The sequence below is a fragment of the Electrona antarctica genome (assembly GCF_951216825.1).
Source record: "Electrona antarctica genome assembly, chromosome: 20".
In the NCBI taxonomy this organism is placed as follows: domain Eukaryota; kingdom Metazoa; phylum Chordata; class Actinopteri; order Myctophiformes; family Myctophidae; genus Electrona; species Electrona antarctica.
Window position 1 is genome coordinate 24,115,040 of NC_136801.1, and position 27,854 is coordinate 24,142,893.

The window sequence follows — 27,854 nt, forward strand, 5'->3', positions numbered from 1 at the left end:
CAAATTATTTGTGTGACAAAATTAATGTTCAACTTTACACTGTGATTTTCTTTGCCAGCCCTACATGGAGGCCTCAGTCTCCTCCGGCACCGCCGGCACCCTGCAGGGCCTGTCTCAGCGGGACGCCCTCAGCCTGCTCTCCCTGCAGCCCTTCCAGGCCAGCTTCCTGGTGCACCCCGACGGGGGCGCCAGCGCCGCGTCCTCGGGGGTCAAACCCGGCGAGGGTGGCGGAGGAGGAGGAGGAGCCGGGGTCATGGAGCTGGCCGACATCCAGCAGATCCTCAAGGTGGCGGCGGCCGCGCCCAATCAGATGGGGCTGCCCCCGCTGGCCAAGGCCCCGGGCTACGCCGCCGTCGGAGGTCAAGGTGAGAGAGAGAGCGCATGGAATTTAAGTTCACTCGTCCACGACTGATTTCATGTCATTTGGATTTGGGGGCCATATTTTCGCCATTGCTATACCCCTTATCCCTAAACTTCTTTGCCTTTTTTTACTATTTTGAAAAACATTTTTGAGTCGTTCTAATCGCCGATCTACAAGCTCACAATGTGTCGATGTAGATCGGATAGTTGAACATTTTAAAATGTATTAAAAAAAAAAAAGAAAAAAAAAAGGCAAAGACGTTTAAGGCTAAGATAAGGGGTATAGCATGTATTCAATTCATAAACATGACACATAACAACAAAATTCAATATCATCACAAAATATCTAACGCTTCCCCTCCTCTCTCCAGGTCAAGTTCAGAGTCAGAAGTCGATGCCCCCGCTGAAACCCAAACCCCCGCTGACCCCTCGCTCCAGCCTGACTGCCACCACCCCTCCCCCCCTCCAGAGTTCCCAGCAGGCCTCACTGGGCTGCATCAGCCCCGGTCTGCCCCCGCCCACCCCCTCCCTCTTCAAGATCCCCTCCTCGTCGTCCTCCTCCTCCTCCTCCTCCTCCTCCGGCAGCGTGGGTCAGATGGAGGCGGAGTGCACGGGCGACGTCGCCCACACGCCCTCGTCCGGCTCGCCGTCTGCACAGGAAGAGGCGGGGCTTGGCGGGAAGAAGACGGCAGGCAAGGGAGGCGTCAGCGCCAACGGCGGCTCGGCCAAGGGCTCGTTCCCGTGCCGCTTCTGCGAGCAGGTCTTCCCCTTCTCGGGGGTCCTGCAGGCGCACATGCGCTTCCACCTGGGCGTGCTGCCGCACCAGTGCAACATCTGCGACTACGTGGCGCCCGACAAGGCCACGCTCATCCGCCACCTGCGCACGCACAGCGGCGAGCGGCCATACGTGTGCCGCGTGTGCCACTACCCGTTCACCGTCAAGGCCAACTGCGAGCGCCACCTGCGCAAGAAGCACGCCAAGACGTCGCGCAAGGAGATCGAGAAGAACATCAAGTACGTGACGTCGGCGGCGACGATGGGCGGCATCACCTCGGACGGCCCGCCGGAGGCGGTCGGCGGGACGGCCGGCTGCGAGACGGTCTGCCGCTTCTGCGGCGACGACCTGAAGACGTACCGTGCGCTGCAGATCCACCTGCGCACGCACAACGGCTGCCAGAGGAAGCCGTTCGAGTGCCGGCGGTGCGGCGCGGCGTTCCTCGCCAAGCGCAACTGCATCCACCACCTGCTGAAGCAGCACCCGGAGGTCCAGGAGAAGGAGATTGAGGAGCACATCGCCACGCTGCTGCCGGCCGCCGCCGCCGCTGGCCCCGCCTCCGGCCCCGCCCCCGCCGCCATCACCGTGGCCACCGCCGTCGTCCCCGTTGCCTCGGAGACCCCGGCTCGCTCCAGCCCGGCCTGCCTGCCGCTGATGAACGGTCTGAACGACACCCAGAACCTCCGTCATCACCATCACCACATCAAGGTGGAGGAGAGCCTGGTCTACTCCGCAGCGGACCAACTCGACCAGCCGCTGGACTTCTCCGCCAAGGGGCGGAGAGTGGGAGGAGTGGGCACCTTTCCTGGGGTCAAAGTGGAGGAGCTCTCCCCCCCGGGGTTCCAGTGCCTGGACCCGGACCAGCCCATAGACCTGTCCAACCCCAGCAAGAGGCAGAGGAGGGAGGCAGGAGGAGAGACGATGGGGAGTGGGGAGAGGGAGATAAAGAAGGAGCCGGGGAGTGCCAGCAGCACTGAAACACCACAAAAACAACCATCAAAACAACAAAAACAACAACCACCACCACAACAACAACCACCAAAACAACAACAACAACAACCACCACAACCACAACCACAACAACAACCACCACCACCACCACCACCACCACCACCACAACAACAACAGCAACAACATCATCATGGCCTGGGTTTGACTAAACTCCTGCAGGTGGAGGAGAAGAACGCCTCCATCCTAAGCCCGCTGCACCCACACCCTCAGCCTGGCTGCTACCAGCTTCCCCCCGCATGCGCCTCCTCCACCCCGGCGTGCCTCTCTGGCCTCAACAACCCTGCCCGAGCCCTGCGGCTCAAACCACTGCTCCCTAAACCTGTCTCCTCCTCCTCCTCCGCCTCCGCCGCCTCCTCCATCGTCTCCTCCTGCTCCTCTTCCTCGTCCTTGTCCTCCTCGCTGAAGGAGCTGCCTCCCCTGGCCTCCATCGCTCAGATCATCCACTCGGTCTCCGGAGCTCCAGATCTGCTGAAGAGAGAGGCCGGCTCGTTGGACGGCAAGGCCCAGGGAGGGCTCACTTCCTCCCAGGCGGACTCTGCTGTCCCGGAGGTGGCCGGCCCCACCGTGGCCAACCCAGAGATCCAGACTGAAAGCACTGCAAAGAGACCTGCCAGGTGGGCTGAGTGGATTTCATTTATTAGGACATGAATAATAGACACTAATAGACACAGATTATGTGTGGCGTATCTATATTGTAATCAACTAGAAGTTCGAGAAATACCTGTATGTGTCTCGAAGGATTGTATATTCTAAAGCAGAGCTACATTCCATAAGAAAGGCGCCCTATACACACAAGTTCTTGTTATATAATGTATTACATATAAAACATCATAGTCAGAAACGGGCCTGTGAAATAACCATCCCACCTCGTGTCAAACAGGAAGCGGTCCAGGAAGAGGGCGAGGGCTGCCAAGGAGAAGGCGGGCGTGGCCAACCACAACACAGGAAGTGGAATAGACCTGGAGTCGAGCGGAGAGTTCGCCAGCGTGGAGAGGATGCTGGCGACCACCGATGCCAACAAGTTCAGCACCTACCTCCAGACTGGAGCCGCCGACCTGGCAACCAAGAGAAGTAAGTTCAGCACCTACCTCCAGACTGGAGCCGCCGACCTGGCAACCAAGAGAGAGAGAGAGAGAGAGAAAGAGAGAGAGAGAGATAGACGGATGGTAGAGCGCGATAGATGGACAGATTCTGTAGACAGGGACGATGCATGCTAAATTGAAAGTGAGGAGATGGTACGTAAGAGAGGTAGGGGTCGTTAGTAGACGGTATGACTAGAGGAACCAGCTCCGTGGCCTTGTGGTTTGAGTGTCCGCCCTGAGACTGGGAGGTCGGGGGTTCTATCCCCGGCCGGGTCATACCAAACTCTGAAAATGGGACCCAGTGCCTCCCTGCTTGGCACTTGGCATCAAGGGTTGGATTGGGGGTAAGTCCCTGCGACATAGTAGCATCATGTCCAGGGGGTGTACTTGTACATCAAGCTGCCTCACGCTACAGAAACAGGAGATAGGCTCCTGCCCCTATGGGCCCCATGGCTCTGCAAGGCTTACTTACTTATGACTAGAGGAATGGACTTGTACATAAATTGGTCAAAAGATTGATTTATAGATAGATGCAGACATAGCTACACATCAACACAGACACCCATAGACCCCACAGCGCCAGTGCTCTTACAGTGTGTGTGTGTGTGTGTGTGTCCGTGCCGTCCCGTTCCAGACCCCGACAGACTTGGAGGAGTAGAAGATACGGGTGGGACTGGGGAGGAGGGTAAGCCCACCGTGTTGATGCCTCAGTCCAAAGGCAAGAAGAACGCGTACTCCAACTCTGTGCAGAAAATGACCTGTCCCTTCTGTCCCCGAGTCTTCCCCTGGGCCAGCTCGCTGCAGAGGCACATGCTGACGCACACTGGTGAGAACACACACACGCACGCACGCACGCACACACACACGCGAGCACACACATTATATTATATTATATATATTGGGCGGCAGTGGCTCACGGGTAGAGTGGCCGGTAGAACTGCCGGACGGAACCGTGAGGTTCTCAGTTCGATCCCGAGCTCCCCCAGAGTTAGTGTCGAAGTGTCCTTGAGCGAGACTCTGAAGCCCTAATTGCTCCCGATGAGCAGATTGGTGCCGTGCATTGGTTTCGTCCGCCATCGGTGTATGAATGTGTGTGTGTGTGAATGGGTGAATGTAATGTCACAATCTATTGGCTTTGGATAAAAGCGCTATATAAATGCACCATTTACCACACACGAGAACACACACACACACACGGTTTACCTGGAACCCCAAAAATATCTGCCGTTTCCGTTGAAGCACCAAGGTTCCAAGAATCTAGAACAGAACCAAAAAGATATTTTGGTGGAAAAGGGGCCTCAATGTACGTTTGATGTATGTGATGTGTTCACCATGCTTAATGTAAGCCGCTCTGGATCATGCTTAATAGTAAATTGTAATCTCTCTCTCTCTCTCTCTCTCTCTCTCTCTCTCTCTCTCCCACAGGTCAGAAACCGTTCCCCTGTCCTAACTGCGATGCGTTCTTCTCCACCAAGTCCAACTGTGAGCGCCATCTGTTGAGGAAGCACGGCGTCACAAACCGATCCATGAGACGCAGCGGCTCCAAGAAGGACGGAGACGAGGGATCTCATGACAGTGGAGGTGTGTGTGTGTGTGTGTGTGTGTGTGTGTACGTGCACGCGCACGTGCATTATGTTATACTTTAGCTATTGAAAAATAGCAGATCTACAAGCTCATAGTGCGCCACCGAGTGGTGCGCTACGAGCTTGAAGGTCTGCTATTTTTGAAAAATCGTAAAAATGCGGCACAAATCTTTGAATATATATTCTTTCAGAATACTTTTTTTTAATTTGTTTTAAGTCAGGTCTAAATGGTTTAATGCAATCAAATACAACTTTTCTGTTTGGATGTATATGGGCTGTCAAGGCCAGAAAGTAGGTTTTTAACTACTATAACTTCCGGCTATGATGATGATGTCACACGCATACCCTCTATAGAGTATGCGTGTCAAAAACTACTTTCTGGCCTTGACAGCCCGTACATCCAAACAGAAAAGCAAAGCAATTTTGATTGCATTAAATGACATTAAACTCACTTTGCCACTCACTTTATGCATGACACGCATGCCTTCTATCTAAACATATCATTCACCCTACCATGAAACGTATGAAGAGCATGACCCAGTGATGTACTTGAACGGCGTGTTGTGTAATGTGTCACAGAGAGCCAGTCAGAGACGGAGCAGACTACTCCAGAGGCCGTGGACCTGAGCGGTTCGGCCACAGAGTCCAGATCCACTCCGGACCTCCGGACCGGTTCTTCTTCAGACCTGCCCAGGGCGACGCATGTCGGCCGAGTCACCCGGTCGAGCCCCGCCTCCAGGCCCAGCCAAGGTCAGTGGAGTGAAATTTACATTTAATAATCAAAGTGCTTAACCTCATCTGTGGTTCTCAATATTTCATGTCAAGGACCCCAGAAATTATATGTAATATGCCGCCGACAAAGATTTGAGTTAAAAACTGAAACTCTGAAAGAATATAGGCTATATTCAAAGATTTCAGGCAAACTTTCACGATTTTTCAAAAATAGCAGACATACAAGCTCGTAGATCTGCTATTTTTCAATAGCTAAAGTATAACATAATGCTTTAAAACACCAAAAGGGGTTCCTGCCCAGAACGGGTTAAGCCCTGGGACCCCCATCTGAAAATGTTCCAGGTCACAAATGCGCGATGTCAGGGACCATGTGGTCAACGTGTGTGTTGTGCTTGTAGGACCCAGTCCTGCTCCCAGCTTCACCGATGAGTCGGGAACAGACTCGTCAGGGATCATGGACCACCTGGCAGAGAACAAAGCAGCTCGGCCACCACAGAACAACTGCAAGGTGAAGCGTGTTTCCCAGTCAATACTGAAACTATTCATTCATCACATCCAGTGGATATGTTCTTGTTCATGTGTTTTTATACACGCAATGTTTGTGTTTACACCAACACTCAAAGTTGTCCATTTATTGTCAATGGGATTGCATTTGTGTAGGACAAGGTTTGTGTTAGCACATACACCAAAAGTTGGACATAGGAGGGGCGATAGTCCCTCAGAAATTGGTAGTATATTGTTTAGACCAGAGGTTCCCAATTTTCTTTTGCTCAAGACCCAAAACTGACATTAGACGTTTGCCCGGGAACCAAACAAATGGCAGATCTACAAGCTCACAATGCGAGGCACTGTCTCTCTGCATCTGATGTGTGTTTTTACCTTGTTTAAATGCCTAAATTGTGAATTGCTTAGATGGACGCTGATGAGGACGATGAAGACTCTCAGAGCAACAAGAGCCTGGACCTGAACTTCGCCAGCAAGCTCATCGATTTCACCTCCTCATTCACCTTCTCCTCCTCCACCCCAGCGCCCGCCTGCTCCACCGCGGACCAGCGACACCTCCATTCATCAACGGCCCTTCCCCCCCCACCCCCCAATGGCCCCCCGGGAGGAGCAGCGCAGAGTACGACGGCTGAGGAGAAGAAGCCCCCTGCTCTCATCTCCACCCCCGCCGGCATGAAGCCTGCGCCAGAGTACAGACACGTGTGCCGGGTGTGCAAGAAGAGCTTCCGTTACGCCACCACGCTGGCTCGCCACGAGAGAGCGCACCTGAGCGAGGAGACGGCGGTGCCCGCGCTGCTGTCGTCTGCCGCGGCAACGACATCACCAGCCGCTGGCGAGGAGGAGAGCGAGAAAGCGGAAGAGAGGAACGCGGCGCCGAGAGACGAGGAGAACAAAGCGGCCAGAGCGAGCGACGCGGAGGAGCAGGAGCGCGAGGACACGGAGAGAGAGGCGAAGGGAGGGGAGAGCGAGGGAGGGGAGAGCGGGGAGTCGGGGGACGAGGAGGAGGAGGAAGAGGAGGAGGACAAGGAGAGGAGCGACGACGAGGGAGGAGCATCGGAACCAAAGAAGGAGGAGGGAGGTGAGGGAGGAGACAGCCGTGTGGACAAGAGGAAGAAGATCTGCAACGTGTGCGGCAAGCGATTCTGGTCCATGCAGGATCTGACTCGACACATGCGCTCACACACTGGTAAGGCACGCACGCACGCACGCACGCACGCACGCACGCACGCACACACTTTACAGAGTAAAAGCGGACATATCTTCCCGGCACCCCAAGCTTCTATTTTGAAAAAAACCCTGGGGCTGATTGTGTTAACGTGGGAAATTTGGTATATAGTTTTTTTTAACTATTTAAAATATCTGTTATAGCTGTCAGGTGTAAAGGAGCAACTTGGACACTCAGGCATGAAGGAAGCATGAGTTCAAGTCCGTTGCTCTCCCCATGTCCCCCATATATGGGGACTAGGTTGGCGGAGGGTGTGAGAGCCCAGGATCACATTAGATAATTGACACAGGGGTGAAAAATGGGTTACAAAATCGTGGGATAAAAATTATATATAAAAAAAAAAAAACTATTTAAAATATTGTCTATATACATACATTCATGAATCCACTTGCTGACCGGCTGCCGTTATTGAGGAATTTATTTTATAGTGCGATATATGTGACCATACCATTAACATCCTATATAAGGCTGCCAGACTATGATTCATTGCGATTCCTTAATTCTGTGTTTTCCTGTAGGCGAGCGTCCGTACCAGTGTCAGACATGCGAGCGGACCTTCACTCTGAAACACAGCCTGGTGCGTCACCAGAGAATCCACCTGAAGCCCCGCGGCGACCCCGGCACCTCCTCCGCCCCGTCCTCCTCCGGCTGCCATGACGACGGCGGCAGCGAGGACGGAGACCTCTCCTGCACCCCCACCTCCACCTGTCCCCCCTCAGGGGACGAGAGCGAAGGAGGAGGAGCTGGAGAAGGCATGGAGCTGGATGAGGGAGAGGAGGAGGAGGAGGAGGAGGAAGAGGAGGACAACGACCAGGAGTCCAGTAAAGAAGCAGCAAGCAATAAGCCCCAGCCTTCAGTTGACCAATCACAGGCACCGTCCGGTTCTGTGGCGGCCACCAGTCTGGAATGCTCCGCGGCGGAGGGTGGCGCCTCAGGACCTGGGTCTGAGTCAACGCCTGAGGGTTCCTCATTCGGCTCGGAGAGTCCTTCAGAACGCCTCTCTGACGATCCAGCAGAGCCGACACCGACGGAGAGCGAAACCGCTTCCCACAAAGCAACAGCGACCGAGACTCCTGGCGAACGGCAAGCCAGCGATACCACAGCCGCTGGACCCTCGTCATCCAAAGAGCCCTCATCCTCATCTTCCCACTCTTCCTCCAGCCCTGGGCAGGCTCCGGTGGCCTCTGTCCCCACAGAGAGCTTAATCCAGGGGTTGCTGGAGATCCACACCCAGCCCCCCAAGTTGGAGCACATTCTGCCCGGTGGAGAGCCCCCTCTGGTGGGGGTGGAGTGAAGGGAGGAGCCCCCTGTTCTCCACTGGATCTAAACCAATGTCACCTTAGTGCCATAAGATAAATAAATGAAAAGACAGCAGACGATGATGAGGATGAAGCAAAAATGAATGAAAAAGCCTCCAAAAGCTGATGACTTTGATTAAACAAAGATGAAAACATTTTCTAATAAAAGTGCCTTACTACTAGCTTCTCCTTCTATGAGATGTCTTTTTGTTTTGCTATGTCTACATCGTTTCACAAGATGGATCTAATTTTTATAGCTTTTTATGATGATGGCAGTGATTTGCATCATTATTTTTTCATGCGGGGAATCTCTATCTTTCAGCAATAAATGAATGACTTGATGATTTATATATTGACTCCGATTTCTAAGAAATTTTGTGATCAAGTTAGGCGGACAGACAGACAGACAGACAGACAGGGTGGGACATACTGTCTGTGTCTAGATTTATTTTTCTGTATTTAAACCATAATTGGGCTCCAACCAGATAAACAAATTCTGTTAAGGGTTCGAGTTGCGAAACTGAGCAAGACGCTAAACATTAGTTTTGTTGTTCATTAGCCACCGTCGGCTCTGGGTATTTCTGGACATGAACCGGCCTCTTTCTGTCTCACCAGCCACAGTTTTGAGTTTTTGATTAGAAGAGAACGAAAGCCGTCTTGTCTGCCAAATGTGGCTAGACTTAATTTACCAGCTGTGTTTGGCTGGTGGTGGTTCTTGATTAGCAACCATCTACTCCTGGAACAAACTGAGGAAGCCTTTTTCATAACTGGAAAAACAGACCCTGTCCATTCGGGACGAGTGGAACGGACAGACCGATGAATCCTGGCATCTCATTCGATTCTTCGTCTTCGCCTGCACGGCCAAACGGGAGTTGCTAGGTGACACCTGCCTGGTCTACTGCTGTCTATATTTGATGGAAGTGTTTTTGTGTTTTGTTTTTGTACGTTGAGAACACACAAGGGCAGACTTTTGACAAATTGTCAACACATCATCACACCCAACCTCTCCCTGTGAAAACGGACTATTCAAAGGATGGATGTAGCGGTTTATGGTTTTGTGGTCTTCTGTTCTTTCTTTATGCATCACCATGCTACAGTATACATATCTGCTCATCCCATCCGTATGTCCCTCTCTCTTGCCATAGACTGATATGGGCAATATTTGCTCGGCTCTAAGAGTTTGTTTGTGTGTGTTAGTGATTTCTTATTCATAGTCATTCTCGGTTGAGTCCTTGTCTTTGTTGGCCATGAGGCGTGTGTGTGTGTGTGTGTGTGTGTGTGTGTGTACGCGTGTGTGCGCGCGGTTGGGTGAGAGCATCATTAATGGGATTCAGGTGAAGGGAGGGGGAAACCTTTTGTGTATTTTTACCTGAACAAAAAACAAACCTACTTTTTTCTGTGTGAGCGAATGTGTGCACGCGTGTATGTGGTCCAACTCCCCCACCGCTCTTCTCTCTCACCGTCGCCCCCCTTAGTGTTAATGGAAGCTTCATTCAAGGGCCTCTGAAAAGTGTTAACCAACCACACGTTGCTAACGTCTGACCCGGGTTCAGCTCATCTCCAGTGTACCGCTTCGAGGTCTGCGATAAGAGCTGATTTCAGACCAGCTCACACTGAGGTTGATGACCAGGTCTGCATGTCCTCCCAAGTGTCTTCCAAGCCTGTAACCTAACCACGGACAACACTGCATGACCAAGCAGGCTAACCTGGGCTATGGACTGGTTGTTCTCAAAGTGGGGTCCAGGGACCCCTTGGGGTTGCTTAAGAGGGTTCCAAATGGACCCTTCCATCATGTCTGTAACTCTGAGAGCGTACAAATGGAACTCTCAGGGTTATGGGGTGTCCTTGAAATTAAAACGTTTGAGAAACAATGAGCTTAGATGCTACCTTGGGCCAACCAGGGCCCAGGGTAGCATGGTTCCTTGGCCTGGTTCTATTGTAAGGCCAAACAGGAAGCTAGCATTTCCACTCATTTTCCCTCTACATCTAGCACGGTTCCTTCTTGGACCTTCCTGGGTTCATAACATGGTTAGTTGACTCTGAACTGACGTGTTTGGCCCGGCTCTCTGGGTTCTGGCCCAAAGCCTTAATTGGACGCTTCCCCCTCCCTATATCAAGTTCATGTTTGGAATTGGATGGATGGATGGATGAGGGGCGTTGGACACTATTAATGTTGCAGTTCATAATCTTTTAGGCAGTTTGTTTTCTTTATTATTATTATTTTTTTTCATTATTAGTCGTCTACTTGAACTGCATCACCCTGCTCCCCCCACCCCAGCCCAAACCAACCTCCCTAATCAGAACCTTTGACCTTAAAAGGGTGTGGGGTGGGGCCACCTATCAACGATGGATGTCAGAACCAGTGCATTTGTTAATGCAGTTCTTTGTTTCTTGTATAATTTCCTTCCACTTTTTTTTTTCTCCTTTTCCCCTTTTCTACGTCAAGAAACCTCAATTAACAAAACAAAACAAACCTCAGCAGCTCACGACAAAACTGTACAGCATTGGACAGACGACAAAGACAGACAGACAGACAGACAGACAGACAGACGGGACAGTCGCGGAGTCCACACAGTAACATCCTAATGTCTCCATTTGTAACACTTGACGGTGCACTGCGTGCAGTGGACAGATAGGAAGATGTGTCGAAACTCATTTTGCTGACAGTCGGCTACAGGCACGTTAGTGGCACTAACCCAACCCCAAACTACTTGTACTATTATTATTACTTACTACTAACTAACTAACTTAACTACTACAGCACATCGCAGCACAATCAGGACAGAGAGACTATGTGAAAGAGTGTTCTTTTTTTTCTTTATGCGGTAGTATTATATCCGAGAGCTGAGGAATTCAAACGGAGGAGGCACAACAAGAGAGTTCAGAGGTTTTATTATTATGCCCCATCTAAGCAGCTTGTGGTGGCGGACCCCTTGTGGTCACACCCTGGTACTGCAGCTCACCCCCTCCCCCTCTCTCTCGCCATACTGTAACAGCAAAATAAAGACATGTTTATTTCTCGCCAAAGCGTGAACTAGGCTTAACCACGTGAACCCTATAGCGTCCCTTCTGTTAATAATGGGCAAACGTTTTCTTCGAGATTATACGTAGATCGCCTATTTTCAGGCGAAGGTATTTGGTGTGGAGAGGAATAAGGAGAGGGCCTTGCACAGAGCCCTGGGTGACTCCAGTCAACCAAGAATATAGTACATGGGGTTTAAGTGGTTAAGGCACAGCAGGAGATGCTAAATGCAAGAACTCGCACACTAGACTATGAGCTTCTCCTTTTTCACGTATCTTTGTCCCCCCCCCCCTTCCCTTAGTTTGTGTGTGTGTGTGTGTGTGTGTGTGTGGCCATATGAATACTGGAGTTCCATTGGAATGCACATGAACTGTTTTTAAATGTATTTATTTGGATCCCAGGCGTGCATAATGCACGTGAGTGTGTGCATGTGTGTGTGTGTGTGTGTGTGTGTTCCTACGTACGTGCGTGTGTCAAGTTAGTTTCTATGATGACTTGAGGAGAAGCCATGTATTATCACGTCTATTTCTGCAGACGTGTTTTGAGTGACAGACGATGACCATTGTTGCGTTCTTTTCCTCTGATGTTGTGCAGACTAAACTGGCCCGTCTTATCGGGTCGGGTGGAAAGCAGACTAGCAATAATAATAATAATCAATATCTGAATCGAAAAAGCTTTATTATAGATCACCTGTATATGAGTTGATAACGGACTGTGTTGGGTCTATTTGTTTCATTGTTAGTTTTGGCTTAGACATGGTTTTATTTGTTTTGTTTTTCGGTAATGTTTTTCATATATGATATATATATATTTCATATATACATATGTATATATATATACGGTATATATGTGTATATATATTTCATATATATGTATGTATATATAAATGCGTATAAAAACTGTGAAAATCTATTGTGTTCAGTTAAAGGGTGGTTTTAGGTTAGGTTATAATTTCTTCTGCATGTTAACCTGATTTGTTCAATTATGGATGATTTGTTGTTTTACTTTAAAACATGTTCTCAGTTTCCGTTTCTATCTATCATATTATAAATATATATATATAAATATCTCGCTCTCAGGGTCTTTCTAAAATCCATTATACAAAATACACCTTTTTTCCCCTGAGTTGCAAGAGGTTCTTCCGAGTCATGAATATTTGTGTATTACTTTTTTTTTGTTTTGTTTTAATTTTGTTTTCTTAGTTTTCTTTCTGGGTTTTTTTTTGGGGGAGGGGGGGGGGGGGGGGGGGGGGGGGGGGTTATGATGATTCAGAACTGTCAATCACTACATTAAGCACTTGACTGTGAAGCTTGACATCAGAAAAGAACAGAAAACAATCTTGATGATTTTTTTGTTTTCAAATATACATCTTCTGTTTTTGTTTAACCACCTTTAACTTCTATTTGCTTTTCTTCAACAAGCGCTCTCTCTCTCTCTCTCTCTCTCTCTCTCTCTCTCTCTCTCTCTCTCTCTCTCTCTCTCCGCTTTTAGGCAGTGGAACAACCAAATCAAGGGTTGTGACGGCTAGAATACAGCTTCATTCTCACACACACACACACACACACACACACACACACACACACACACACGAAAACTGGACCCCGCTCTCAAAGCATGAATTAACTACCAGTCATCTGTGGGGGCCTGGGGGTCACTCACCGTTCATTCCTCTTCTGTTTTCTTTTCGTTTTTGACTTGTATCCTTTTTAACGGTGTGGTTTCCTCTCCATATGGCGTCAGTAGGCCTACATCTCCATATGGCGTCAGTAGGCCTACATCTCCATATGGCGTCAGTAGGCCTACATCTCCATATGGCGTCAGTAGGCCTACATCCATGTCAGTGCTTCACAGAATCAAACGGATGTAAACACCCTGCCTGTTCTGTTCTGTATCCAACCCCTTTGAGACAAAGCAATAAAGATTATATTATGGAACGGTGTGTCAATCAAATGGCTGTTGTCCTTTCTTACCCCATTTCAAAGACACACACAGTCACGCTACAGACACACACAGTCACGCTTTGACTTCACGAGGGGGTACAGACACACACAGTCACGCGTTGACGTCACAAGGGGGTACAGACACACAGTCACGCTTTGACGTCACGAGGGGGTACAGACACACACAGTCACGCTTTGACGTCACGAGGGGGTACAGACACACACAGTCACGCTTTGACATCACGAGGGGGTACAGACACACACAGTCACGCTTTGACGTCACGGGGGGGTACAGACACAGTCACGCTTTGACGTCACAAGGGGGTACAGACACACACAGTCACGCTTTGACGTCACGAGGGGGTACAGACACACAAAGCTACGAGGGGGTACAGACACAAAGCTACGAGGGGGTACAGACACACAAAGCTACGAGGGGGTACAGGCACACACAGTCACGCTTTGACGTCACGAGGGGGTACAGACACACACAGTCACGCTTTGACATCACAAGGGGGTACAGACACACACAGTCACGCTTTGACGTCACGAGGGGGTACAGACACACAAAGCCCTGTCTTAGTTAAATATTGAAATGCACCATATACTGTAGACATAGTATCAAAGTCCTGATGTCACATTGTCACTCCGTTATCCCTGGGTCACAGAAGTGTGTTCCAAAAAGTAACATCAGCCTGACAATTTATTTTTTCATTTATTTATTTATTTCGAACATATTAAAACATAAATGAACAGGCAAAGGAAATAAAGGAAGAACTAGATTTAAAATAATAATAAAACAAAATTAAACAAGAGATATCTATTATCCTTAGTTTATGTTCGAAAAAGGAATAGGAAGAAGTTTAGTTAAAAACGTATCGGGTCCTACCCCTTCTTTGTATCAGTCTTTCTGCCACAGTTACACACTCGCATTTTAGCGAGGTCAAAACGAAAAGCAAAGTTTTCATGAACAAAAAATAGTCAAGCTCTGTGTCTGTACTGTGTCTGTCGTCTATGATAATTGAGTTCCATTTGAACTCAATTATAGAGCAGTCTGCCTCGTTGACGGCAGACTGCTGGGCGAGCGCTGGCGCTTTGGTATGGGGGGTCAGATCAACATGGAATGAATTCTGTAGTGGCCATATAAGGAGCATGTCTTGAGTGTACAGGGCTTGATGAGGCCAGATGAACATATGGAATGTCAGAACAGGTCAGTATATGGAGATCTAAGCGTGGAAGAGTGTACAGGGTTTGATGAGGGCCCAGGTAGGACCGGGTCTTAATTTTCGGGCCTGTTGAGAACTCTAGTTTTCGCCGGGTGCGGCTGCACTAATATATTTGGGGTAGGCCCGTCTAGAGTTTGAACGGACAGGTGGCCCTGTTGAGAATTTACTCGCCATATAAGAAGCATATCTTGAGTGTACTGGGCTTGATGATGCCAGATGAACATATGGAATGTCAGAACAGGTCAGCTCCATACAGTATATGGAGATCTAAGGGTGGTAGCGGGGACATTCTCTTGAGTGTACAGGGTTTGACGAGGGCCAAGGTAGGGCCGGGCCTTCATTTTCGGGCCTGTTGAGAACTCTAGTTAGCGCCGGCTGCGGCTGCACTAATAACTTAGAGTTCGAATGGACAGGTACGGGCCTGTTGAGAACTAGTTTTCGCCTGCTGCCGGGCGCGGCTGCACCAATAACTTTGGGGCAGGCCCGTCTAGAGTTTGAATGGACAGGTATAAGTCAAAAGGGAGACATTGAAGAGGAAGGATGGATGAACAGGTTCTGATGTCCATAGGCCTATATGGAGATCTGAGGTCTGAGGTCAGCTGTAGAGTTGCTGGCCAATATTGATGGCATCAGGGATCTCCATATATGGGCTTAACTGCGACAGCAGGTCGCATTTACTATGACATCCCTGATGATGATGTCACATGATGTCACGATGACCTGGGCATGCAGGCACCATATATGGTGGCTGATGTCATGTGATTTCACTTGCCTGGTGTGACATGACACACTGACGGGAAATGCAAGATTCCATAGTAAATGCGACCTGTGGTCGCAATTAAAAATGTTCTTTGCTATTTTGGGATCAGAGGGTCGCAATTATACTATAAATACTAAATTCAGCTTTCTACGATGAATAGTTCTCTAAAAAACTACGAGTGAATATGAGGACAATGGGTCTACAGGGTCTACCTAACCTTACAGTATGACACAGCAATAAAGTACTAAGAACTTTATAGTTTATTTTGAACTGTAAACATTAGGGTATACAACTAAAGTTCAACCAACTAGACATTTCTTTTAAGCCCTAAACTTGGCTTAGAAAAAAAAATCAGACCAGTCTGAAGTGAGTGGTGCAACAGCGCCCCCTGTTGGTACTCTAAACATACATCTGGATGGACATAGGGACATAGGGACATTGCTATCGGCACCAACCAGATCAGTACCCCATCACTATAACTCTCCACTGCCACCCAGTGACGAGTGTGCAGCACTGCTCATCTATAAATAATTAGAACCTTTCTAGGTCATTTTGAATTCCAAACAACAGCCCAACAGCTGAATTAGGCTTAATTGTACACTGTTACTGTGTTACAGTGTTATCAACTGATGGGACATAAAGAAAATAGCCTACTTATTTCCACACTGTGACTGTTTAATTGTGCCTTGGTTTTGAAATGTGCCGAATGCCGATCAGTGGCTCTGTGGTCCCTGTGACGCTGGTTGATTTGCATATTACCCATGGTGCATAGCGAATCGCGACTACACCAAGATATTAGAGTTAAAATAAAGAAAATATGATGATGGTCCCTTCGTGACAAAGTATCTCGACTGTGCTAACTGCAGTATTGACTTTGTGATATGAAGAATGCATGTTGCATCGTGACATCACACCCATGACCGAACATGTGTTTGACCGGAGACCTTTATATATCTCGTGCTGTGCTCAACTCTGTCGGATGGTCCGAAGGCAGTGCGATCACATTTGATTGCTACAGTCAGTAACAAAACTCCTTGTTTCTTCTCTGCCCTCTCTCACTGCCGGCCTTGACCAGCCTTTTGTTTATAATATATAGCCAGTGGTTCTCAACCAGTGGTCCGGGCCCCACCAGTGGTCCTTGAGGGGGTTCCAGGTGGTCCCCATGGCCAAATGATGGAGAGAGTTGGCAACCAAATGCAACCTTATTAGATATTTAACTCTTGAAAGTGTAAAATTAAACATTACGGCTTACAGGTCCATTTGGTTTCTTTTTTTCTTTTTCTTTTTTTTACTTTGTTTTTATTGAGGGTTTACACTAAGTCTACACTAATCTAGAATAATTGTTATTTTGATCAACGTTTGCCTCTTTTGGGACCAACATCAATACAGCATGGAATTGTGGTGGACAAAATCTTATCCAACAATGGCTCTGAGACTAGGCTATACATCTCATCAAATGGTGGTCGGAGCAAATGCCGAATAAATAATGAAAAGGGTTGAAAACCACTGGTTTTGTAAACAATAAATACAAATATGAGTAAACACACTATCTCTACTCTTCCAACTCCCTTCTTGCATCTCCATCACTGCTCTTGTCATCTCTGGCTTGTTGTTCTTGCCAAATATGCCATGGGCAGTTACCATGCATAACCACATTAAGCAGAAATGCACTTCAGAGCTGCAGACAGTGGGATATGTCCTCAGCAGGTCGCGCACGCCACCTTTTGGTCACAGACCGTCACCACAGACACGCCAACAAACAAACACACTGCTAGTGTTTGTTACAACAAGCTGTTTGTTAAAGTAAAAAGAGTTAAACAACTCGAAATCACGAAATGTAACATTTATTGACATGGACGTCGAGTGAGTAGTCAGTGTTTTTACCTGGCTGGTGGAGGAAAAAAATCTTCTACAAACATTCTACAACATCATGTTTCTGCAGCAGAAGTCACCATGGGTGAGTTTTTTGCAGGTGTTAACTTAGCTCAGTGCTTTCAACCTTTTTCACATCAAGGTCAATTATTGATTTGGCATTTGAGCCACCGACCACCATTTGATGAGATTTAGCGTCGCAGATCGACCAAAACTAAAATAATATTTTGTTGTCGCTGGATAAGATTTTGCCCACAAATCCGTATTGATGATGGTACTATAGGAGAGATAACAGGCAACAGTTGATACATGACAATTATTTTACATCCAATTGTGTAAATTAATTAGCCTAATGCAGGTTTTTAACAATTTTACTCTGATGGGTCCATTTGGTGTCATTTTAATACCTAATAAGGGTCCATTTGGTTACCAACTCTCCATCATTTAGCTAGGGAACACCTGGAACCCCCTCACGGACCACTGGTTGAAAACCACTGGCTTAGGTAATTAGCTGCAAGCTTATCATTAATACGTGAGGCGGGCCATGTTTTAAAATTGTGCAAGACACGCTGTGATTGGCCCAGTAGCCAGTTTGAGTGGCAGTCGGGGGAACCACTCTCGCCAGAACATTATTACTTGCGCAAGCAGAGCACGCAAGTACTGCGATTGGCTGAGTATGTAGTATGTCGGTCTCTCTTGTTTAAGACCCGTAACCCAATCGGGGACCAGCATCATTTGGTTACGTCACCAAGAATGTTGCTCTCTTATTGGCTGATGTTGATTGGTGAGTAGTGAAACATGAAAGCTTGTACCATTTGTATCAGTATCTCGAAGCAAGTAAGTCAAATCTGCACTTTCAAATTAATTAATAAGGGCCCATTTGGCACCAGACTGTTCAGAAGTAAGTAATAACTCAATCAGTCCATACATTATTTCTGTACCACTTCTATTGCCTTTCCCATAATGTCTTGATGTCTTTTACTGAACAAACATTCTATAGCAGGGGTCTTCAACAGGGAGTCCACAGAGTTACCACAGGGAGTCCACCAAGTCGTTGTGTGATACTAGGAACTTCAATCCTAGCATCCCTACTCTGGGCAGAAAATCAGCCAAACAATAGCAGATCTACAACAAGCACACAAGGTGTTGTGAGCTTGCAGTTCAGCTATTGTCGGCAAAAAGGTTTCCTGAAATACCAGCTGACAGAGTCAGCAGTCAAGTTTACTTAATATCGAGGGTTTATGTAGTTAAATCTGAATGAATCCACCATTATTGATAAGTCAACCAAACAAAAATACATGAATTTAACACCGATGATAGTGCTGTCATATAGGCTTAATATGTAGCGGGGGTCCCTGCTTCATCTCTCTCTCAGCTAAGGGGTCCTTGGCCTGAGACATTTTGGAATGTAGCAAAAAGATTACTTTATTTGTGATGTACACAAGGCGGTTGAAAATGCATCTCTTCTCATGTCCGTCCTTATGCTGCTACCTTACATATCACCCCCGTAAAGTGAAGGGTTTATTTTGTGCTGTAGCAATGTTGTGTTAATGTCAAATACATGTTTTAAACGGATCAATGCCGAGTATTGTTTTTACAGAATTCCTGATTCTGAGCATGCATAAAGTGAGTGGCAAATCGAGTGACAAAGTGAGTTTAACGTCGTTTAACGTCATTCAATAAAATCAGACAGGACTTTTCTGTTTGGCTGTATGGGCTGTCAAGGCCAGAAAGTACTTTTATTTTGCCATCTATTCCAGGCGTGGGCAACTTTGACGATGGCGAGGGCCAATATATTTCCACACTCACTCCAGAGGGTCACAGTGTATATTACTGTCGTAGCAAAAACAGCTGATCTACATGCTCAAAACGCATCGCAATGCGACGCGTTTTGAGCTTGTAGATCAGCTATTTTTGCTATATTTGAATTGAAAACCTGAATAATTTGTATTGAATTTCAAATGCATTCTTTATGAACTGTTAACATAATTGGACACAAAAAGACAATAACATTTTAATACTAGTCATTAAGTACTACTGTACTAGTCATTTAATACTAGTAATGAAGTCATTAAAGCGGGTTTGGAATTGTAACTGAAATCAATACTATATCAGTATTCTGATATTAACATGCGGGCCGCATTAAGTGAAGGTGGGGGCCGCATGTGGCCCCTGGGCCGCCAGTTGCCCACCCCTGATCTATTCCATTGACTTGATCAATACATCACATAATAGCAGCCACATGTGTGTCGTCAGGGCAGTGCGTCACATCCAGTCTGGTTGGACACAGTGAGGCGGTCTGTGCGGATGCCGGCCGCAGCCAGCTTGTCACGCTGCTGCCTGACGACGTGGTCAGGAAGCGCCCGCGTGCGTGCCAGGATCCAGGCGTAGTCGATGTGGAAAAGCGTCAGGTAGTCACAGCAGGAGTAGACCAGAGAAGAAGTCAGGTAATCTGTGGACAGGACCCAATAGGGAGAGTCTGGGACCCCTGGGCAAAAAATTAATAAAAAATGAAAAAACACCATTTGTAATTGAACCATTTATTGATTTATCAAATCAAACTTTATTTATATAGCACATTTCCGACCAACGACCAAAAATACAGAAAGGCAAGAAAAATAGAAAATAAATTAAAACTAAATCTATTTGAAGGTATTCAAGTATCTCACAATATATAAAGTTCTAGGTTGCAGCATTTTACCTTTGAAGAAGCTGACAGCCAGAATAGCAGGTTGGGAAGTGTTTTCAACTTTAGCCACTGCTTCAATGGCATTCACCTGTCCACTGGAACTGTTGGGGGGGGGGGGGGGGGGGGGGTTGGAGGTAGATGGACAAGATCAGTGCATTGTGCTGAATGAAATGAGATATAAAGAAAGAGATATTTATATCTCGATGGAGTGAGCAAAGAGGTAAGCAGTGTTAACTTTGGCAGTGTTCACTTTTTCACTGAAGAAAACTGAATAAAAACTATTAAAGCTATGATTACTATATGAATAAATATACTGGCAATTTTGTCAACAAATAAAAACTATACTAAAATAGTTATGGAGGGACCAGTGGAGAAGAGATCCCAGATCCAGCAGAACTATTATTTCACAATCGATCCATAAGCTCACTGAGCTTGTAGGTCGGCTACTTTTTCGGTAGGTGGTCTAACAAATCATCATAGGCATTACGACACCATCAAGGCACACGGTTAAAAAGGAGTGAGGTTTACAGCAGCTCTGCGTTGCGGACGTTGACCGTGTCGTCACCGAGGAGAGTGTAGGTGGCCTGCTGACATGTTCCTCTCTCAAACACAGCAGGCAGCTTCTCTATCTCGAACCAGGTACCCATGTACTGAGGTTTGGTGTCCAGGGAATGAAGAGAAGAGAACACAGAGTGCAGGGTGAAAGAAAGGTCAAGTTTACTAAGCATCAAAGGGATATTTCACTTTCAAACATGTTATGGGGTTGTCTGCTGGAGGCAGAGTTCTTCTTTTTTTTTTTTTCTTTTTTTTTGATTCAGTATTTCGATATTTGATATTCATAGACACGCTTTGTTTAATACGTGAGGGGCCATGTTGAAAAAAAGTAATTGAAAAGACATGCCACCCTTGTGTATTAGGAGGGAAATATGAGTCACCATGCTACGAATTGTGAGCTTGTAGATATGCTATATTCAAAAGATTTGTATACATTTGGAGACTTGAAATGAGATATTTTACATAATGAGTACTTTTACTTTTGGTAGTTTAAGTACATTTTGATGCCAATACTTTTACTCAAGTACATTTTGACATTCTGGACTTTTACTTATACTTTTTCCCACCACAGAGCAGTAGCAGTAGCTCACCCTGGAGACATTGAAGTCCTGCTGAACAGGGGGAAGGGGGCAGATGCCCCAGCGGAAGGACTGAGCACTGGCCTCGTCAACCACAGCACTTAAAACAACCATAAGCAGGACCTATACACACACACACGCGCACACACACACACACACACACACACACACACACACACACACACACACACACACACACACACACACACACACACACACACACACACACACACACACACACACACACACAGAGGTGTTATCACAGATCATTAGGGCAATAATAGTACAGACGTCCTGACGTCACTTCCACTAGCCCTGGGTCACAGCGGTATTGTTTGTATTGGAATTCCCATATGCCTGGATATGGGCATGCCGATATATTATGGGCATACTAATGAGGGATCTCCATAATAGGTACTCTGACAAAGACTCAGACATACGTAGGTGTCAGGGCCACGTAAGGTAGCGACCCAAACTCTAGATGTGAGGGCCACGTAGCGCCCAGACCCTCTAGTTTAATGTTGTCTATGTTGGGTGAAAGACAATGCTTAATTTGCGCCGGAGCTTGGTGGAGCTCAGCTCAGGAACCTCCCTCCTGAGCTCTGGTACCTGTAGAAGGGCTCCCGTACACTCTAGAGCAGTGGTTCCCAAACCGGGGTCCGGGGACCCCCAGGGGTCCTTAAGGGAGTTCCAGGGGGTCCCCAGCTAAATGATAGTTTGGAACCAAATGGACCCTTATGGGTCTGTAACTCAGAGTGTACAAACAGAACCAAATGGACCCGTTAGGGTCCATTTGGTTCCGTTTGTACACCCTCAGAGTTAAATTAACATTGATTTTACAATATAAATTGGGGGTCTCAGAGATAGAAATGCCATTAAATGGGGGTCTGTAGACTAATATGCATGTCAAACTGGGGGTCCTTGAAATTAAGCGGGTTGAGAATCATTGCTAGAGCCGTAAAAATCTTCTCTTATGGGGGTCTCCTGGCATATCTTTTCAAATGGGGGTCCGTGGGCTAATTCGTGTCATTTTGGGGGTCCTTGACATGAAAAGGTTTGGGAACCACTGCTCTAGACTCTAGAACGCCCTCTAGAGTCTAGAGGGCGTACTGCCACGGAAACCGCATAATTGTCCAAACCTCGTGCCACATTTTGAGTTTATAGATATTCCAAGCATTAGTTTTGCACAAAAAACACTCCTTGGGCTAAAAATGTCCATAGCCGTCATGACAAATGTGATGAGGTCAGCACATTTTGGGGACATTTGGGCAAGTGGCTATGGCCAAATTTAGTCCAAGGAGTGTTTGACACGTCACATGCTACTTAAAGCATAATAAAATTTAGAAAATATTGCCTTTTATAATAGGTTATCAATAGGGCCATCTTGGATTAAGGCAAATTTAGGGTATTAGCAGTGAGCAGATTATGGTAGATTTTCTATCCTGGCTAGTAGACCTAATGTCCTGTCAGAATCAGTTGAGAAACAAAATAATCCAATTTTGTCCAACCTGAGAGGAATTTTGTACTTTATTTACTGGACTAAGGGGCTAGCCTAAATCTTTTACGGGACCTCCTCCACACTCATTTTTGACTAATATATATTCAATCCGCACACAGACGGCACGTGCACGCGTGTGCAAACAACACATTCAGATATTACCTGGAATGCCTCCATATTCATATTCTATGTACATATGTATTTCTGAAAAAAGGAAAATAAAAGAAATGTAATTCATTGCAGACTATGAATAAATTGGGTAAATAATCAACAATCAAGAAACAAAGCTCGAGGAACATCTTACTTACCATATAGGACAAGCACAAGCTGCACAGTGTGTCTGGTTTCACATGCCAGTATAGGAGGCTGGTCAGGGGAGCTATATTTGGGTTGTGTTTACTCATTCAAACCCAGGGAACTTTGGGGAAAACATGCATGCAGGACATTTAGCCATATGTAACACACTAGTGCAGGGGTCTTTAAAAGGTGTCAGGGACCCCTAGGCGTGATGAAAATCATGCTTCTCAAAATGTAGTATGTCGTTTGTCATGGTTTTCAAAGACATACTATAGTATGTCGTTTTTCATGGTTTGACAAAAAACATATGAAAATCATGCTTTTTGACATAGTAGCCTATGTTGTTTTTTCATGGTCTTAAAAACTAAAGAATGCAGAAAATCATGCTTTCTGACGTATGTTGTTTTTCATGGTTTTCACGAACTATGTTTGACCAGAATGGAACAGAGACTTCATTAGCCTTCATTGGTAACACTTTTGATTTTGATTTCTAGTTTTTAACATTTTAACTATATAGTTTTCTAATACAATTGTTTTTACTTCTGTTCTGTAAAGCGACTTTGGGTACCTAGAAAAGCGCTATATAAATCGTATATATTATTATTATTATTATTATTATTATTATTATTATTATTATTACATGTGAAGTAAGGAAGGACATTCCTTTCCAACATGGCTGCTGTGCATGGAGCCTATTGACATCAAGCCGGCTTGGCTTGGAGGTGTCTGTCCCTTACCAACCATTCCGGTTCGGAGTTAATTCTAGCTAGGTGGTGCCATACACCCAAAAGCATCTGCATGACTTTGGGACTAAAACCTGTTTGTCGAAACTGTGCTGGAGAGGAATCGGGTATAGCAATACCACTACTAGCCAATCAGGCAGGTAGCCACTGAGGACATTCATGGTGACAAACTCAGCCATAGTCACCACTACCAAAAACACAATCGCCACGGTCAGACATGGAGGAGAGTGCCCCAAATCAACCTATCGACTGCAAAATGGATGAGGTACGTGGTCTGTTTAATCAATTATAGCCAGGGTTGGAGGAAAAACAGGACCACATGCCTTTTTGGACGCTATTATCACGATGTCGAATGAAAATCAACCGATAATCACCAGTAGGTTACTTATCAAGACGATCTTATCGACCTACTGTATCATATACTGGGAGCCTACTGGCTGCGATTAGGAAACAGAGACATGGGCTTTGGGCGTGTTGTCTGACTAAATCTAACGCTAACCCTAACCTCGGTCTTAACCAGGGACAGTCAGTTTTAACGAGCCAGGTAAGTCCCCTAACCTCATATCAGTTTTAACCGGCCACATAAGTCAGTTTCACTTCCGTGTTCGCAGCCAGTAGGCTCCCAGTAGAAGTAGGTTGATAAGATCGTCTTGATAAGTAACCTACTGGTGATTATCGGTTGATATTGATATAACATTTGAAGCGGGTGGACTTTTACCCTGTTCAGCCATTTTCATGTGTGTTTGGACTTGTCCTAATAATAATTCATAAACTCTTTCCCACTCCAGGAAGCAAGGATTGCTGGTGCAGGAATAATTGACAGAACTATTTGGACTGATAATTTGGACTGCTTTGACTCTTGGCTAACTCAAAACAAACAGGTATACCCACACACTCCCACAACACTTTTTTTTCTTCCTAAAACTCATGCTATAATGTGACGTTGAAACTATGGGTCTTCTTGAATATGCATTGCTAGAGTGTGCATGGTCTAGGCTGGGCAAGAACTACTAGAACTACTAGTCTTAACTGGAAGTATATTGGAAATCAATGGTGGAAAGTAACGAAGTACATTTACTTAATTTCTGATTGTGAGGTATTTGTACTTGAGTTTTTCCAAATTCCAATATGTTGACTTCTACTCCACTACATCTCGGATCCAAATATTGTACTTTTACACCACTACATCTTTTTTTTAAACTTTAGTTACTATAGTTACTTTGTGGATTATGATTATTATTACAAAACATATAACCACTTCAGCCCTATACACATTCCTGTTGTACCAGTTTCTCAGCCCTTGTACATATGCTATATTTTCAAAAGATTTTTTGAAAACTTGAAATGGGACATTCTATATAAAGAGTACTTTCTACTTTTTGTACTTTAAAAGTACATTTTTATACCATTACTTTTGTACTCGGGTACATTTTGAATACCAGACTTTTACTTGTAACAGAGTATTTCGATATTGCAGTATTGATACTTTTACTTAAGTAAAATATTTGAGTACTTTTCCCACCATCAGAAGTTCTGGTGGTGCACTTCCGGCAATTGTTCTTTACCAGGCTTGGTAAATAAAGTAATAAAGTAAATGAATGATGTCAGGGGTGTAATGGTTATGCATGATTAGGGGCTACAACAATCCTTCCCTGCCCTGACTGACCGTTTATATATATTTTTGTTTTGTTTCTGTGTCCAGGGAGCGGCACAGTTCAAATTGTCCCTGCTGTTTGTGGCGATTTTCTTCCTGTGGACGCTCTATATCGTGTACAGCGCAGAGACAGCAAACAGGAGCATTTTGGAAATTCTCGTCCCGATCGTTAACAAGATGAAACACAACCCTTTACCAGAGCGCGAGCGGCCAATGGAAGAAATGTATAAATTAACCACTGCAAAAGCACAGCTTTAAAAAAAAGGAAAAGAAAAAATAAATTTGTAAGATATACCAATTATAGCAGTGGTTTTCAACCTTTTTCATGTCAAGTTCCATTATTTATTCGGCATTTAAGCCATGCACCACCATTTTGATGAGATTTAGCCTCTCAGACGCAAAATATATGTTAGGCAAACGATCAAAATAACAATTCTTCTACATGCTCTAATTGTGTAGACTTCTTGTAAATTAAGTAATGCAGATGTTTAACAATAATTTTACTCTTGAGAGCGTAAACTGAAACCAAATAGACTTGTGTACCAGCCCTGAAACCCATCAAGGTGCATTTAGTTTTTGTCCAGACATTCCTGTTGTACCAGTTTCTCAAAGGACCAATATACAGTAGAGGTCAGGGCAAGTGGCTGTAGTCATTTAGGACCTGTGCGTGCGTGCGTGCATGCAAAAGGATCATCTTTGATGTACAGTCCAACACCTGCACATGCTTGGATATGTTCATGCTGGTGACTTGTGACTGGTGACTTGTTGTATTTATTCTATTATTATTATTATTATTATTTAGGTACTTTGAGATGTATTATGAATGTTGTATTTGCTGGTCCAAAATGTAACATTGACGATGTGGTATTGAAGTGTAATTTTATTTCTGCCTCTTGGCCAGTTCCCACTTGTCTCAATGTGTTTTTTACTGGTTAAATAAAGGTTAAATAAAATTTTAAAAATGCATATGTGTGTGAGGGCTAGAGAGAGAGAGAGAGAGGGGGGGGGGGGGGGGGGTGGGGGAGAGAGAGAGGGAGAGAGAGGGGGGGGAGAGAGAGTGTCTTGCTGTCTCCAGCTTTTCAGAAAATGTATTTTTCAGGTCGGGATACCAATGTTATCCAATCAGGAGAAAGAATTTCCACAGGAGAAACAAGTGAAATTGGAAGTGAAGACACAAAGAAATGAACAGACAATATTGGAAATGGATCACTATAAATTTTAAGCTGATGAATGGGTAGTTTCTCCTGATTTACTGAAATTTGGCCCCACCCACTATAAACAGCTGGAGAGACGTTCGGGGCTGAACAGATCTCTATAGCAGTGCTTCTCAACCAGTGGTAAGGGGACCATCAGTGGTCCTTGAGGGGGTTCCATTGCATTACTTAATTTACAAGAAGTCTACACAATTAGAGAATGTAGAAGAATTGTTATTTTGATGTTTGCCTGATATCTCTCCTAATGGTACCACATCAATACAGCATGGAATTGTGGACAAAATCGCATCAAATGGTGGTCCGTGGCTCAAAATTCGAATATATAATGGACCTTGATTATTGATATGAAAAGGGTTGAAATGAAAACCTTCCCATCTCACCAATAATTAGCCAACAAGAATGTCTAATGGCATTGTGATTTTTAACAATTTAACAATGACGCCATGGCTGGTCAATCGAAGAATTTTGAAATTCACAACATCAAATCTGCCTGGCTGAATGTCATCAATATTATAACTGAGTAAGTGCAACACGGCATTCTTCCTGTTTTTTCTGCACAATGAATGACTTATAGGGTTGATGACAGAGTACAACTTGCAATGGGCCTGGTCTACAAGATTACCTACACCACCAAGATACCCGTGTTGTACGCTACTAGTCCTACATACTTACACCTAGAAACCCCATTCAAACCTACTTAGGTTCATCTTACGGTGGACATGTTTGCCTGAAAAGGAATCTTTGAAATGTTTCATAATTTTAGCAATAAAGACAACCTTGAACCTTGAAATAGTGCTTTCAAATTTGAGAAATTCATAATGGGGCTCAATGGCAGCTATTGGCACGTCAAAAAATCACTTTCACCTAGAAACTCCATTCACACTTTTTATAATTCAGCTTAGACACATGCTGGAACTTTTTACTTTGAAATGTTTTGTAGTTTCTGAGTGATTTTCGTCTTTTTTTCAAATCCTCAAAAATGATGAAAAACGGCATGCTATAGTATGCCGTCTGAGGCCATGGGCTGAACTTGAACCCACGACCTGTGGCTCACATAGACAGCAGCTTATCACAGAGTGCCACCATGCTCTCTGAGAATCTCCTCAGCTTTCCATCTCTTTCCAGTTCTCTTCTGGATGTTATTCTCCAAAACATGCTGCAGAGTGAAAGTTTAGGAGGAACTCAGCTGGATTTGAACTCACAACCTCTGGCTCACATGGACGTCATCTTAACAAG

At 45.8% G+C, this 27,854-nt stretch overlaps 2 protein-coding genes and 1 long non-coding RNA gene across 4 annotated transcripts in view; 1 reads left to right on the forward strand and 2 right to left on the reverse strand.

The window, feature by feature from the left end:
- Positions 1-8,918, forward strand: part of LOC306913451 (ras-responsive element-binding protein 1-like) — a 13,107-nt gene extending 4,189 nt beyond the window's left edge. The window contains exons 6-14 of one of the 2 annotated variants that reach the window (XM_079490110.1): positions 59-365; positions 732-2,760; positions 3,027-3,217; positions 3,863-4,054; positions 4,654-4,809; positions 5,391-5,561; positions 5,942-6,051; positions 6,456-7,233; positions 7,791-8,918. In XM_079490110.1, the coding sequence (XP_079346236.1) occupies positions 59-365; positions 732-2,760; positions 3,027-3,217; positions 3,863-4,054; positions 4,654-4,809; positions 5,391-5,561; positions 5,942-6,051; positions 6,456-7,233; positions 7,791-8,566 (4,710 nt within the window). In that variant the 3' untranslated portion in view covers positions 8,567-8,918. The remainder of the gene's footprint in view (positions 1-58; positions 366-731; positions 2,761-3,026; positions 3,218-3,862; positions 4,055-4,653; positions 4,810-5,390; positions 5,562-5,941; positions 6,052-6,455; positions 7,234-7,790) is intronic. The other variant, XM_079490111.1, reaches the window with a different exon arrangement.
- Positions 8,919-12,824: 3,906 nt separating this feature from the next.
- Positions 12,825-13,533, reverse strand: LOC306913458. Its single transcript, XR_013788541.1, has 2 exons — positions 13,396-13,533; positions 12,825-13,314 (listed from the first exon to the last, which is right to left on the reverse strand). It is a non-coding gene; the product is annotated as an uncharacterized lncRNA (long non-coding RNA).
- A 6,109-nt stretch (positions 13,534-19,642) lies between these two features.
- On the reverse strand, positions 19,643-21,326 carry LOC306913217 (apolipoprotein D-like; the record flags this gene model as incomplete). The annotated part of the gene is made up of 4 exons (XM_079489805.1): positions 19,643-19,878; positions 20,092-20,180; positions 20,608-20,729; positions 21,225-21,326. 4 exons carry the CDS (start codon positions 21,324-21,326, stop codon positions 19,643-19,645), a joined length of 549 nt encoding a protein of 182 aa, XP_079345931.1.
- Positions 21,327-27,854: the final 6,528 nt, after the last annotated feature.